Genomic DNA, 16,042 nt, shown 5'->3' with positions numbered 1-16,042 from the left:
GCTGTCTTGAGGCAGAGCTATCGTCATACAAACAGACAAAACTAGAAGATTGCAGAGCTATCGATACAATATTTGCAGGTATTTCGTTTAATTAAATCAAATTAAATTAAATTAAATCAAATTAAATTAAAAGGTGATGTTAAGAACTGTGAACACTACAGTGGAATAAAGATGAGGAGCCACACAATGACGTTATGGGAAAGAGTAGTAGCGGTTTGACTCAGGTCAGAAGTAAGTATATGCGAGCAACAGTAGGGTTTCATGCCTACAAAGAGTACCACAGGTGCATTATTTGCCTTGAGGATGCTCGTGGAAAAGTACCGAGAAGGTCAGAAGAAGCTACATTGTGTCTTTGTAGACCTAGAGAAAGCCTATGACAGAGTACCAAGAGAGGAACTGTGGTACTGCATGCGCAAGTCTGGTGTGGCAGAAAAATATGCTAGAATAGTACAGGACATGTATGAGGGCAGCAGAACAGCGGTGAGATGTGCCGTTGGTGCGTCAGAAGAATTTAAGGTGGAGGTGGGACTACATCAGGGCTCACCTTTGAGCCCTTCCTGTTTCCGGTAGTAATGGATAGGCTGACAGATGAGGTTAGACTGGATTCCCCTTAGACCGTGGTGTTCACAGATGATATTGTGATCTGCACTGAAAGCAGGGAGTAGGTGGAGGAACAGTTAGAAAGATAGAGGTACGCACTGGAAAGGAGTGGAATGAAGATTAGCTGTAGTAAAACAAAATATATGTGCATGAATGAGAGGGGCGGTGGGGGAAGACTGAAGCTCCAGGGAGAAGAGATAGCGAGGGTGGACATGATGTACGGATTAGAGACGATGGCGCTGAAGAGACAACAGGAAGCAGACCCGGAGGTGGCAGAAGTAAAGACGTTGAGGTTCTCGCTCAGAGTGAGCAGGTTGGATGGGATTAGAACTGAGCTCATTAGAGGGACAACCAAAATTGGATGTTTTGGAGACAAGGTACGAGAGAGCAGACTGATGATGACATGTTGTGGCGACCCCTAATCAGGACAAGCCAAAAAGAAAAGAAGAAGGTCTTTCGTTTAATTCAAGGGATGGTGAATTTTGTTCTACATCCAGCTGTCTGTATCACTCAAAATCAATTGAAAGCAAACAAATACTTTAAGAAAGAAAGACAGAATCTTACGAAATTAACATGTAAGAGCAGACTATTCAACATTGGTGTAATTGTCTCACATCTATATCAGATTAATGCACGAGTGGAGCGTTGAATGTTCTTGTGTGCTTTATTAAATACACGCAACTCATTGATTAATTATTTATTATCAACAAACAAATCATCTATGAAAACAGCTGTTGATTAACTCTCAATTGTATTTTCTATAGTGCTTGCCCTCATTAGGCATGAGATTCATTTCTGTAATACACAGGAAACTCCACCAGGGGACAGTATTCCACTGCAAACACCTCGTTCCGTTTTCATCGTTTTTGCCATTCTCTCAAATGATTAGTTATACTTAAGTTGCATTTAGTTTTATCCTATATAACTAAATTGATGAATGACAATGGTGTTTTTTTTCTGGTGCTTTCTGGCATGCCAAAAAAATCTATACCTTTGTATAAGTGTGAGAACAGAAGCAGACAGCGCTTTCCTGTTCCTTTCACTATTGTGTGTCCTCCGTCAGGCATTTTGGGATTTTGTTATACTGTATTTTAGTTTGAATTAACTGAAATATTACTGTTACTTAAAAAAACCTGTACAACTATACATTAGTCAGGTACAAATTAATTTAAATTGTTTAAATATTAGAACACATTGGATGTCAACCACCTCAAGTGAACCCTTTTACTCTTTAATCACTGTGGGAAAATGGGGGGAAAAAACGGCTCCTTGGCGGACAGCAGTGTTTTTTTTGTTGTTGTTGTTTTTTCTTTTTTTTTTTTGCAACGGCGGGGTTGGAAGCATCCCAAAGGGGGAGGAAAAAATAAAAAAGAAATATCCCAAAGCACAACCCGATTGAGGCTGAGGAATAAAGCAAAAGTCAAATTCATCTCATTCCGTCACATCTGCCATCTCAGCACGCCGAGGTTCGCTCCAGTTTTTGTGTCTGCATGTGTGGGTGAGTCCCTGCAGGTTCGGTGAGTTGAAGTCACTCATGAGCTGCGGCCCATCTTCTTAAGATGGCCTTGAACTCCACTGCGACGCCAGTTTGTCAAGTCTCGATGACCCAGCCCATTTTTTAAAACCAAGCTGGACTGATTTCTCGCTCATTTGCTCAGGCCACTGCCTTGTCTGCACTCCTTTTAGGCCCGCTCGTTCCAAGCGCCCAGTCCACCCGGATTCAGTTCTTAGATCTTTTCCCCAACCGGCATCAACCCTCCCGCCACCTGTTGTGCAATAAACCTCCGTCATTTTAATCTTATTGTCCGCGATCGTTTCTGTACTTGGGTCCACCTCGCCACCAGAACCCTGACACATTCACATCCTGGATACTTTCTGACCCCCGGCAGTCGCCCTTCCCTCTTGTCATGCATCCATAAAGCATTCTTAAACACTTTAGCGGTCCTTTGTGTCTCGCTAGGCTGGAGGTTAACACAAGCGCTACTTGACAGAGGGAGAAAGGGCCAGGAGGGCAACGGGGGGAGTTCCTGCAAGGGAAATGAGGTCCTGGCAGTACATCTTTTCTCAGCGGAGGCAGCGGCTCAGCGCGCAGCGGTGGGTGTCTGCTGCTGAGCCCTAGGTGAGGATAGGGAGGTGTTTGTTGCCACGGTTCACGAGCGCCCCCTCTCCCCCCACCGCTACCTCTTTGACAGCCTCGTTTGATGTGGTCGGCCCCTGTCGGCGGCTGGCTTTTTGCGCTGGTGTGACAGTCATTGCCGGGTGAGTGACTGTCAATGCCCCGGCCGACAAAAGAGGAGAAGACAAGCATTCATGAGGCCCGATAATGGCTGAGCTGGGACAAGGCTGCCATTCTGGTACACTTTGATCATGTGGATTCTTGAGCACACCTTTGTAGGGGCTCCTTATTTGTTTAACAGATCCAGAGAGGGCTCTCTTTGAGCGGCTTCACCTGGCCAGAGTGACATGGAGACTCTTATTCTTGGGGATGCTTACTAAAGGCCTCTGCTATGCTGTTTGTGTGCGATGCATGACGCCGCAGCCACTTACATGGAGTCACTGACCTTTTTTTTTTTGTCATGAGGACACAAAGACGTCATGCCTCTTCACTTCAGCGTCTGTGTCACAGAGATCCGGCAAAATGGATGCATCAGAGCCCTTACAGAAGATCCTGAATTTTCCCACAGAACCCAGCGATGCAGGGTATTGCTGCTTTCACGCAGACATCATTCCATCCATTTCCTGGCAGCATCTGGGCTCTCATAAGGGGGGGGGGGTGTTGTGAGACAACCAATCAGAGGAAAGGGGGCGGTCTTAGCCAAATGCGGACAAAAGAGATACAAAATTGGGTCAAACAGAAGTAGTTGTCAGAGGGGGCCTTTTCTGGACTTCTTTGGGGTCCCACCCACCCCCCAAAGAGGTCTAAATAGCCAAAATGCAGGACCTTTAAAGGGGAAATTCTGTGCTTTGCATGAACAGTGTATCCAATAGGTCATGTAATATGTCCCCTATTTTGACAATGTGATATTAAATCCTCTCTCATTTAATAGTGTTTTGAGAAGATTTTTATCAACAATTACGAATTTTCAGGGGTGCTGCCATTTTCGGGAGTCACATGACCTACGTGTGCGGATGTGACGTGTACCGTGTCGCTAAAGGCCTCCGACACCGCCGAAGGCGGGCCGCGAGCTACGGCGGCGGGCCACGAGTTGAGCTTCGACGTCCGGCGAGGCCGTTAGCCAAGCTTCGACGGCGGCGGAGGCCTTTAGCCTAGCCTTGGTGACCGGGGCTAACGGCCTCTGTCGCCTGGAAGCTCGGCTCACGGCACACAAAAATTAGAATCTTCATTTAACCACATCCAAACCCCACACAGGAGGGTAGGAGTCAAGATTCAATTCCCGGGACCACTATTTTATGATGGTCCCACTATTCTGCTCCGCAGCTCAACTGAACAGATGTTATTTGAAAATACAGCAACATTAAATTATATCTACCCATTAAAATATTGAGCTGACTGTACAAGTGCACTTTTATGTTAATAATATCATCAGATTTCCCCACAATACCGGTAATTCCACTGCATCAGAGTCCAGCCTAGTGGGGCTCAAGAGACCAGCAGCACATTTAGGATTTTTTTACATTCTGTGTGAACTTCCAAACAAACTGCAATTATCAAATATTACTCATCACATTACACACTTAATGCCTGATGCGGTCCGTTAAAGTGAGACTGAAGGAATCTTTCCTGGACTGCTGTGACTCACTTTCCACTTAGCAGGGTTCACAACACATATCGCTAAGTGATTCATTTAAAATTGGTTGAGGTTGTGTCAATTATGTCTATACAAATGCATCGTAATTGGACAGAATCACTTGTCACTCGGCAGTCAGTGATGGCCGGTCAACGTCAGCAATCACCCATTAGGCGTATTGACAGTTAAACCCGGCGTCGTCATTGTCGGGATGAAGAACTATTTATTATTAGATACAATCACGCAACAACCACTGAAAGCTTTCCAGCTGGATAATCGTTGCACTCATGAATACAATTTAGATGGCAATAAACTATTGAACCGGTGCAGTAAATAGTCATATCATGTTCCTCACTTACAGGAAGTTTTTAATTATTGGCTAAGATAACGACGAAGATGGATAATAAAAGCCAGGCTTGCAGTGTTTGCAGGGTAAATGTGGCAGTACTGTATAGCCATAGACAGAAAGACAGACAGATTAAGTAGAAGTCATATTTTGTAATGTTATCTATCCAATAAAAAGTTGTCAACTGAAGGAATGAAGGGATTTCCCCAGCAATGACAATGCCACAATTCAGCGAGCACGTAATAAACGTAATCACATGCATAATAATGTCAGCGACGTATGAAACGGGGAAGCGGTTGGTATGAGAATCAACACCTCCAAATCTGAGACCATGGTCCTCAGTCGGAAAAGAGTGGCGTGCCCTCTCCGGGTCGGGGATGGGATCCTGCCGCAAGTGGAGGAATTCCAGTATGTTGGGGTCTTGTTCACGAGTGAGGGGAAGAATGGAGCAGGAGATCGACATGCGGATTGGTGCAGCGTCTGCAGTGATGCGGACTCCGTATGGGTTCGTTGTGGTAAAGAGGGAGCTAAGTCGAGAGGCAAAGTTCTCAATTTACCGGTCGATCTATGTTTTTACCCTCACCTATGGGCACGAGCTGTGGGTCGTGACCAAAAGAACAAGATCTGGGATACAAGTGGCTGGCCGAAATGAATTTCCTCTGCAGGGCGTCCGGGCTCTCCCTTAGAGATGGGGTCAGAAGCTCAGTTCCCCGGGAGGGGCTCAGTGTCGAGCCGCTGCCTCTCTGCATTGAGAGGAGGCAGATGAGCTGGCTGGGGCATCTGATCTGGATGCCTCCCGGGCACCTGGCTGGTGAGGTGTTCCGAGCACGTCCCACCGGAAGACCCCGGGGACAACCCAGGACATGCTGGAGAGACTATGTCTCTCAGCTGTCCTCTGGAATGCCTCGGGATCCCTCCCGAAGAGCTGAAAGAAGTGACTGGGGAAAGGGAAGTCTGGATATCCCTGCTGAAGCTACTTCCCCCGCGACCTGACCTGGAGAAGCGGTAGAGAATGGATGGATGGATGGATGAAACACAGACAGCAACAATTGCTTTTAACACAAATGTGTGGGAAGAGTCTTCACTTGAAGATGGACACTACTGTCGAACAACGGAAATACGTATTAAGCACTACATCATAATTCCGTTGTTCACTGGTCAATTAATTGCACAGTGTCGGCTGTTCGGTTCTGCTAGAGGACTAAGCGGCACAACTCCACCCGAGCACAGCAGAACCCTGCAACATGCTAGGTCAACGGTAAGCAGCTAAAATGCAAACACGCCAGCAAAGCGAGCGATTTAGCAGGCAGACAAAACAATTAATAAAAGCCCGCTGCTACTGAGGGATTGTCAGAACCAGGCGGGGGGTCGGATTTCAGTCCTTTTTAAGGACATTGACGCCGTAAAACAGGCCTCATTATAGTGATATTATCTCCATTCATACACTTACAGAGGCGCTTGGATCCCTGCTGGGAAAAGATTAGGTTCCTCTACTTGAGAGCATCCTACTCGGGCAAGCGGGTGGCGCTCGGGATTCGACAAACCTGAATAAAAGTTGTACGTGGTACAAAATGAGATTTTTGTTTATTGCTGGCAGAGGTGGAAACTGACAACAAGACATAAGTAAACTTTGTACACCTTGTTGGGTTTTTGTCTGAATTTTAAACGAGATCTTACTGAGATTCTAAGACGTCCACAGTCACACGTTCGCCATCTGCTTTTGGTGTGCAGTTACATCGGAAGTTTTAAGTCTGTGTATCGACCCGAGTCATCTTGGTGCAATACTTGGAAAAATGCACACATGGTTTCATCAACTACGTTAAAATATTGTATTAAGTACAGGAAAACCTCAAACATTGTTGGATGCTCTTGAAAAAAAAAAAAAAAAACAGTTCAGTTAAGTAATAAATATAAACCTGCAGATTACCAACACTCCAAATATCACCGTACAAAAGACATGCTTACTACTGACTGCCCAGAGTTTTTTACCCCAAGATCTACTTTTCAAGCAGCCAGCCTCTCGCGAGCTACCGGCGGGATGGTTTTGATGCTCCCAAACCATTTTAAGGTTAATGTCTGTGCTTTCATCCTGGATCAGGCTGTGCCAAGGTGGAATTTTAAAATTATACACCATCTCATACTGCACTTTCTACTTTGGCTTCAGACCAGACCTTTCCCACTCGGAAAAGAGAAAATCTTGTCCAGTTTAACCACTTTTTTTTACAGTACGTATGTGAATTGTGCCATTGGATAACAACCAGTCATCCTTTACTCATTGAATCACATTGAAAAATTACACAAACTGAATAGCTGTATGTTATACTTTCAATTTGCATTGGATTATTTATTTTTTTGCATGCAATGCAGAATAGCTGCGGAGAGACTGCATCAGCGGTGCACAATTGCACATGCCGTCCCGCGATCAACCAACACTGCATCGCGATCGACCGGTCGACGCATTGAGCACCCCTGCAGTAATACTTTCTTCAGTTTAACGGAAGGGAAATCTTGCCAAAAATTCCCAGGAGAATAGTACTACTATATTTACTGCTTTGAATATCAGTCTGCTTACTGCGTGTCACTTCCTGTGTATTTTATTTTTACCACAGCACCTTCTTATCTTAACCGTCTTGTTGATATTGCTCTTTCTTTGGAAGTAAATCTCAGTTAAGAGTCAGAAAAAAAAACGACAACAAAGAATAAATGAAATGTGTGCCCAGGTAAATGCTGACACTTCCGAGATTCTGATAATGTTTTTGACCTCATTGACATATGATAGCAATGTCTTCTCATTGAGACATATTTTCATTGCAACTAAGTGTACAAACCAAATAAAGTGGTAAATGAAGTAAAGGATCTTCAACCTTTTATCGTCAGACTTTGATGCACATGCGTCTCAGCACCTTAGTAGCGAGAGTACGAGCGAGCTGTGGTTTCCAATGCAGACGTGATCACATTTCACCTTTTTGCCATTGATTTGGGCTTAATGACTGTGTGTCTCTCGACTAACCCAAAGCAAGAAACAAAAGGAGGCTAATGGACTTTGAGATCTTATGACCGACAACTGGGCTCAATATATGCGTATATGTATCCCGTTTAGCTACATAAATTAAAGTAAGCACCATTGTCTTTGTGAGGACGAGATTTTCGAGACAGCTCATTAGGAGCTATTGTAACTTCATCATATATTTTCACTAACTGTTTTCATAACAGACCTTTCCGACCTGTCAATCACTCGTACAATAATAGCCAATCAGATAGCCGCATTGTCTTAACCCCTGGCTTGACACGCCCCTGTTGCCATATTGTCCCATAATCAATACTGCTTGTCAGTAGCGTGAGCTTGGAAAAGTTAATAGTACGAAGAAAATGCTCCTCAGATGGGCTTGGGGAACGTGCAATTCTGATGAAAGATATCCGGCTAGGTTACAAGGGGCCGGTCGATTCATTTTCCAAAGCCTAAAACACTGCTGACGAAGTGTCTACGATGGATTAAGGCTTCCGGAAGAGCGTAAAGTACAACTAAATGTGACAATTTCAACAAACACTAGGCTGTATGTTCGAAGGTAAGTCAGGGAGAAGTATTTTCTCTGAGTTTGATTGAATTATAATCAGTGCAGGAGAACAACTTTCACTGTGTTAGTGTATCACTGACCTGCTGAATGAAGTGTGTAATGTTCGATGCCGAAGAGTCGGGTTAGGGATACGTAAATGTGCGGTGTTATGCAAGAGAAATGTCTATTTGTCTATTTCTATCACATCAGACTTTTAAGGCAGAGCACTGGGTTTGAATACGAGCCAAGTCAAATGAATAGACCCACTCACTTATCAAGACTACAATGATATTTCCAATTAAAAAGTACTCACCCTGCTTTACATGCGCAGTACGATTCCACTATTTGATCCTGTTGGATTTCAATATGAAGTTTGTGAGGCATCGAACTTTTTTGCATTGATTGCCAACATTTCGCTCTTAACTCTGACACTGCATCCTGCTCAGTCCAAAATCTTAATTCCGTGTACATATCCTTGCGTGACATAGCTGAGACCTCTATGTAGAACTCTCTTGGACAAGCCTGACGCATTTTGGCAAAAACACCCCAGTATTATCTGGAATACGTGATAGAGAATCGACTTCAAACATGATCCGTTCAATCGCCATTTTGGAAGCTTTGTGGGATATGGCAAAGGGTGCGGATCTTAAGGACACCATCGGAAAGGTCCACTGAATGACAGGTCGGGTTAAATGCTGTCGCACATGACACACAGGTTGTAGGTTAGTCACCTCAAGGGTTTTTTTCTGGTAGACCCGCCATTTTCTTGTTTTTATTTTTATGATGTCTTAAATGGAGGCAAAGTAGACAACACATATGAGGGGGGTGTGCGTTGTTCTTGAAGATTGGGTCGGGGGCTGGGGTTAGTTAACATGCAAAAGGAGTGTGACGTGACTGTCAACGAGAAGTACAGTCTTGCGACCCACTTCCAGCACTGGTGGAGTTTGGCCTCGGGGTACCACTCAAAGGTAGGCTTTAAGAGGAGCTAATTAGCACCACTAACCATGAAACCTCACGTGAGCCTCTTTCAACTCTGCATCCCCACGAAGAGGTTAATTGCTTGTTTTCGCCTCACTTGACAAACTAAAGTCTAGAGACATTGAGGCGATTAAAGCCACGTTTCCATTAAGGGACGAGCAACAAGTGGATTTTTGTGTTGTGTTTCTATCAAACACTTGGCAGTGCTTTTTTTTTATAAAACAACAACAACAAAAATAAGTCTATTATAGAATGTCATTAATTTTTCTGTATGAGACAGAAGGCTTCCCCGCTCCAATCAAGTGGCAAAAGCTTCAGAAGCGAGATGGTCGGGACTGATTTCTTGTTCAGGTTCAGCTCCTGCTTCAACTCTATCAGTTTTAAGGCATCTTTATGGTGGAAGGCAATCCTGAATCGGAGTCATTCTCCATCGCCTCGCAGGCCACTCTTGAAGTGTTTGCGCCGTTTGACAACTACATACCACAACTTCTTCAAGTCTCTATTTGATGCACTCACGTTGAGCGCTTGCCAAGCTTCACCAGCAATTTCAATTGCCTTTTTCCTCCCCCTCCATGTTGATGCCACTTCAAGATGTGTGACAGTAGTGTAAAACAGTGTTACAAGCAGCCATCCAAATGGCATGGAATCATTTTTAGGCGTGACTGCCATCGTTTCATTATTCTCACACTCACTTTCACTATGATGACCCCTCCCAAAAAAAAAAAAAAACCCAGCAGTCATCACATAACTGCTGCATCATGACGTTATTGGTATCTTTAAAATATCACAATAATGACAATGTTATTAGTGTACATTATTGCGAGTTAATCCACAAAGCAGTTCTGGATTATGTTCCCTGGACCCTTATTGATGACCCATCAAACTGGGGGAAGTTTTCAGATCCTCACCCCCAACAAAAAAGGATATACCGTAATTCCCGGCCAACAGAGTGCACCTGGTTATAAGCCTCACCCAGTACATTTGGAAAGGAAATATCATTTGGTACATAAATACACCGCAGCTGTGTAAAAGCCACAAGTGCCCACATTGAAACACAAGACATTTACAAAGAAAGACGGTACACAGAAAGAGTTCAAGGCTAATGCTAGTGCTAACGCTAATGGTAACAGGGCCGGTGAAAATAAAACTTACCGGTAAATATCACTGAGACACACCAGGAACACAGCAGCAAAACGGTAGCACAGCGCTAACGCTAGTGCAGCACTAACCGGGCCGGTAAAAGTCACTTCCTCGGCACATATATTCCACCGGTCTCTTTCTTGCCTTTTCCGCTCGAATACCCCCTTGCGGCCGTTAGAAAAAAATGCACAAATTAGCCGCATCACCGCATAAACAGCAGGGTTGAAAGCGTGTGAAAAAAGTCGCGGCTTGTAGGTCGGAAATTACAGTACAGTGGACACTTGTGAGTTCCCATTCGACCTGATTTTGAATTAAGACATAATGGGAAAGGAATTTAATTCATCTCGGGGTCGGATTTTTGCCAGATTGATGTGAAATCAACAATATTTTATCTTCACTCAAATAGCTTTTTTTGGTTCAATCTAATTACTCTATATTGTACACAATATGGCGCTTAGCACCAACACGCGCTGAACAAAATTGTATGCATTTATATTCATTGTATATGTTGGAATCAATCGACATTCAAATTGGTATTGTTATTAATTATTCACTAACTTTTATTATTAACTATCCATCCCTTTTCTGAGCCGCTTTTCCTTACATGAGCCTATCCCAGCTATCTTTGGACAGTAGGCGGGGTACACCCTGAACTGGTTGCCAGGAAATCGCAGGGCATTTATAAATAAACAACCATTCGCACTCAAATTCCTACCTACTGGGCAGTTTAAAGTCTTCAATTAGCCGACCATGCATGTTTTGGGGATGTGGGAGGCACGGGGAGAACATGCAAACACCGCACAGGCCCTCCACAAAGTTTGTTAAAGTCATTTTAGTAGTTTTGCATACTCCTGCAGACAAATAAATCAAAAATCAATTAAAATATGGCGGTAATAACGCTGCAATCAGTGGATACTTGCCTTGCTTCGTGATAACGTATCATTGACGTAGCTTCATTAAAATAAAGCAGGGTGTGAAGTCACAAGGTGTTTGACATTTCTCCTCCCTTTGACCAAATTAACATCGAGAGGGAGTGTTTTGCTGAAATATTAACACGGGAGATAGGAATATCTCTAAAGCTATCGTCTGGACTCACTCGCCAACACTGGCCAACCTACTCTGTGTTCGTAACCTCTTGATGATCGGAAAGTGGCGGCCATGAATCAAAGATTTAATTGGGAAAAAAAAAGATCTGTGAGGTGTCACTCGAGATTCATCTCCAAAGCGTCTCTGTGGATGGTAACGGACCCTGACTTGAACGTGCTACAAAGCAGTTCACCCTTCACATTGTGGGGAGACTGTGGAGGTGATGGCATTTGGGATGGAAGGAGGGGGGGGGGTATAAGTAATACCAGGTGTGTGCAGCCATGCACCCAAAAAAACCCAAAGGAAAGTAAACAACCAGTACATCTACATGTACAGCAGGGTGGCACGATGGGCCATGTGGTTAGCTTGTTATGCGTTTTAATCTCACTCGGGCCTTTGTGGACAGAGGTTGCGTGTCTTTTTCGTGATTGCAAAGCAAAGCAAATTTATTTGTATAGGGGATTTCATACACAAAGTAACTCAATGTGCTTTAAATGATCAAAGGCATTTGAAAATAAAGAGAAAAACATTTAAAATGGGATAAAAACAACAAAAATGACAGGTAAAACCGCATACAGTGCAAGAAATGTGATCGAAAAGTGGACATATTCTAAAAAGTATAAGGAAACAAAAAGAGTTCTTCAACCTGGACTTAAAAACATTCACACTTTGGGCTGACCTCACCTCTGTTGGCAACTTATTCCATTTGTGTGCAGCATAATTGCTAAACGCTGCTTCACCGTGTTTGCTTTGGACTCTGCACTCCACTATTTGATCTGAGTCAGTCCATCTCAGAGCTCTACTGTGTTTGTATTCCGTAACCATTTCTTTCATGCATTCAGCACCTAAATCATTTCGTGATTTATAGACCAGTAGAAGAACTTTAAAATTTATTCTAAAGCTGACTGGAAGCCAGTGCAAGGACTTTAGGATTGGAGTTACATTGTGTGACCGCTTTGTTTTGGTCAGAATGCAAGTTGCAGCATTCTGAATGAACTGCAGCTGTTTAATACTCTTTTTTCTGGGAGTCCAGTCAGAAGACCATTACAGTAGTCAAGTCTACTTGAGAAAAAAACATGGATGAGCTTTTCCTGGTCTGCTTGACACATACAAGACTTCACTCTAGATATGTTCTTCAGATGGTAGAAGGCAGTTTTTGGGATTGATTTGATTTTGGGAGCCCAGTCAGAAGACCATTACAGTAGTCAAGTCTACTTGAGATAAAAGCATGGGTGAGCTTTTCCTGGTCTGCTTGACACATACAAAAGTTCTCCCTAGATATGTTCTTCAGATGGTCGAAGGCAGTTTTTTGATTAATCTGATATGATTGTTGAAAGTCAGGTCGGAATCAATCAGAACACCAAGGTTTCGGACTTGGTCTTTGGTTTTTAAAGATAGAGAGTCCAGGTGGTAGGTTCCGTGAGGTTTCTCCTCCAGCTACCTTTCACAATCCAAAAACATGCACATTTGGTTCATTGAAGACTACATTTTCCATTTGTCTGACAAAAATGGAAAAAAAACCCCAGTATTTTTCTTTGGGTTATTTTATTCTGTTATTAAGTTTTCAAAACTAATGTCCTCGTCCTGCTAAATAAATGATCTGTCAAACATTTTAAGCAATACAAACCGTACAGTTTAAAACGTTGAAAATCATGTCAAATTCGCATATAAGAGTTCCTTGTTTTAAAATGCTTATGAATGAGTTTGGCGGCTCCGCCCCCTCAGCCCTCTCCTTTCAATAACCCCCCCCCCTGCCCCTCCTTGGATGCTGCTAGCCCTGCCCAGGATAAAATGCATGGCAAGTCAACGGCTGCTCCCACTGAGCAGAGTGCTGCCTGGCTCAGCCGCACGCAGCAGAGCGTCAGGCCCGTCGGCGCACTGCTTCGCCGCCCTGCACGAGCGAGCTGACACACTCGCCGGCTGCCGCTCTCTGACACATGCAGACGCACATCGGCTCTCGCTCCCTCCCTCTCTTGGTAACACACACTAACGCGCGCGCGCACGGACTCACACACAGTCAGTCAGTCAGTCATCAACCCACATTCGACTCCCTCCCTGCCACGGGTCAGCAGCTCAAGACAGGCACCTTGTTCCTCCACAGACAATTGCAAGGTGCACGGGCGCACACGAGCAAACAAACAAACACACAAGCATCACCCTTCGGGACTTTTATCTTCGGGACGGGAAGGCGGGCTTCACGGCGAGGAGGAGAGCGGACCTTTCGTCAAATGAAGATATGTGAAAGCAGCGAAGAGAGCCAGACAAGAAGAAGATGACCTCTGGAGGAACTTTGACGAGCTCGTTGCGATAGGAAGCTCTTTTGTGGCCCCGAATCAAAGATCAACAACCGGGGGGTCCTGCTGTGAGTGGCTGCCCTCTCTCCTCAGGACTCTCTCACTGGGACGTCTCCCACCCATCAGCATGCCTACAGCTCGCGCATTAAGGTGCACCCTGGGAGCGTGACCCACCATGTCCAGATGGACGCCTTCCGTCGCTCACCTCCATCCTCCTGAACCCGCTCCAGACGCCGCGGCCTCCGCCAGGCGACGGGCCGGCCCGCCGCCCGGCGTGGCCTCCTTCTGCCTGGCGTGCCTGTCCCTGCTGCTGGCCGCCGCCGGTGCCACGTCCGGGGCGTGCCCCCCCGGGCTGGGGCACGAGTCCCTGCAGATTCTGGCGGGTGGCACAAACTGCTCGTGGACACTGGAGAGGCACACGAGAAGTTACAATCACCTGGAGGGCGACGTGCGGCTGCGCCGGCTTTACTCGGCCAACAAGTTCTTCCTGTGCATTGACAAAACGGGCAGGGTGGACGGCACGCGGCGGAAAAACTACGCTGACAGTAAGTTGCCAACGCAGCGTTGATGCCTTGTGACGTTTTATTTTTATGGTTCGGACTTTCACATTTGCTCTCTTTTATTGCCGTTCCTAGGGATATCCTGCACCTATATCACTGCTCAGCTTCTTGTGTTGTGTTTAGAGCAGGAGATGCAGGTTGCTAGGTTAAGAGAGGCACACTCCGGTGTGGATTTAGGCTCCTCATGGGACAACCGGTACGACATTTTTTTTTTTTTTTTTTGTTCTTCGAGGACAGACGTTGAGCATCAGTTGGCACGGGAAAAACAAAAAGGGTCCCCGGGCATTAACCTCTCAAAACTATGACGAAAATGCATCCCAAGTAGCAGGTACACGCAGAAGCGCACTATAAGGCCTATCTATGTGACACGGGGATCAGGTTTTTGATGAGGATGCTGAGGAGATAGGTCTGAATGTGGATTTGCGTGCATCCTGATGCTTCAAACTGGAGACTGTGGAATTGTTTCATAGTTTTCGTTCAAAGGCCTTCTGGGCCTGCCTGCATTTGCCATTGCAGTAAGCCTGTGCTAACTAACCTAACTAACTAACTAACTAACTAACTGTGCTAACTATGGTCAGTTTAATTAAATATGTGAAAATAAAATGCCGATCCTGCTCAAAAATTTCTATAGAATTCTATAGAATTTGTACAGAACAACTTGTTCTATAGAACTTTGGCTGTGATTTTCTATAGAATTTCTACAGAACAAAAGAATTTCTATTAAAATGTCTATAGAAATTTTATAGAACTTTGGTCCTAAAGTTCTAGAGTTCTTTAGAAATGTTCAATGGAAATTTTTTTTAGCAGGGCAATATGCCTTAAAAAGGAAATGGCACGAAAGTTGAATTGTTGCTAACTAGCAGTATTTGTCCTAGTGTGAAAAACGTTTAAAAACTTTTTTTTACATAGTACTGTACATGAAAAAATGGTATGTATGAGGTACAGCTTGAGCCAGACAGGTTGTTGTGCGCACACAGAGTTTGCGGTTTGGAGGACACCTGAGAAGCGCAGGCGGCCGCACCTCATTGTGTCCGTCAATGGATGTCTTTCAGACATTTGACCAGGTCAAAGGAGCTGACTCACGAGCTGACCTCGCCTGCGTGTCCGTCACTCCCTGACTGACAGGCGGGGCCCCGCTGCAATGCCTCGGACTGTAATATTTATGTATTTGTTAATGGCTCTTTTTTAACACGACTGAGTGAGTCAGAGTTTTTCCACACGGCTACCGAGGCGGAGGGGGAAGGAGCAGCTGTTGTGTTAAAGTCCCTCGCAGGCTTTTTGCCACTGTTCCAAGCTGTGAGTGACATTTGCTCACCTGTCCAAAAGAGGCACCTGCAAGAGTCACGGCTACAGAAACGTGTTTGAAAGTCAGGTTGACGTGACTTATATTGATGCTGCTAAAATGGGAAATTGTGTCTTTTGCATTCAAAGTCGTGCGCACTCACTCATCAATGTATTATTTCCAGGTACTATAACATGGTAAGAATTTACCCGAGGGCCCTCTTCCATTGTTTGTTTGCTCATCTACTGCAGTTATAATGGATGCATTCAATGCATGATGTTTTTGGTATCCATCCATCCACTTTCTTTGCCGCTTATCCTCACAAGGGGAGCGGAGAATGCTGGAGCCTATCCCAGCTGTAAACGGGCAGGAGGCGGGGTACACCTTGAACTGGTTGCCAGCAGGGGACATAGAAACAAACAGCCGCACTCACAATCACACCTCGGGGCAATT

At 44.8% G+C, this 16,042-nt stretch overlaps 1 protein-coding gene across 1 annotated transcript in view; it reads left to right on the top strand.

Annotated features, from left to right (window-relative positions):
* Positions 1–13,922: 13,922 nt before the first annotated feature.
* The window catches only part of fgf22 (fibroblast growth factor 22), a 40,805-nt gene continuing 38,685 nt past the window's right edge, over positions 13,923–16,042 (top strand). Inside the window, exon 1 of the mRNA XM_061824048.1 lies at positions 13,923–14,292. Within this exon, the coding sequence (XP_061680032.1) occupies positions 13,923–14,292 (370 nt within the window). The remainder of the gene's footprint in view (positions 14,293–16,042) is intronic.

The sequence above is a fragment of the Syngnathoides biaculeatus genome, chromosome 7, assembly GCF_019802595.1.
Source record: "Syngnathoides biaculeatus isolate LvHL_M chromosome 7, ASM1980259v1, whole genome shotgun sequence".
Taxonomy (NCBI): Eukaryota; Metazoa; Chordata; class Actinopteri; order Syngnathiformes; family Syngnathidae; genus Syngnathoides; species Syngnathoides biaculeatus.
Note: the sequence above shows the minus strand (reverse complement) of the source record. Positions and strands in the feature narration are given on the sequence as shown.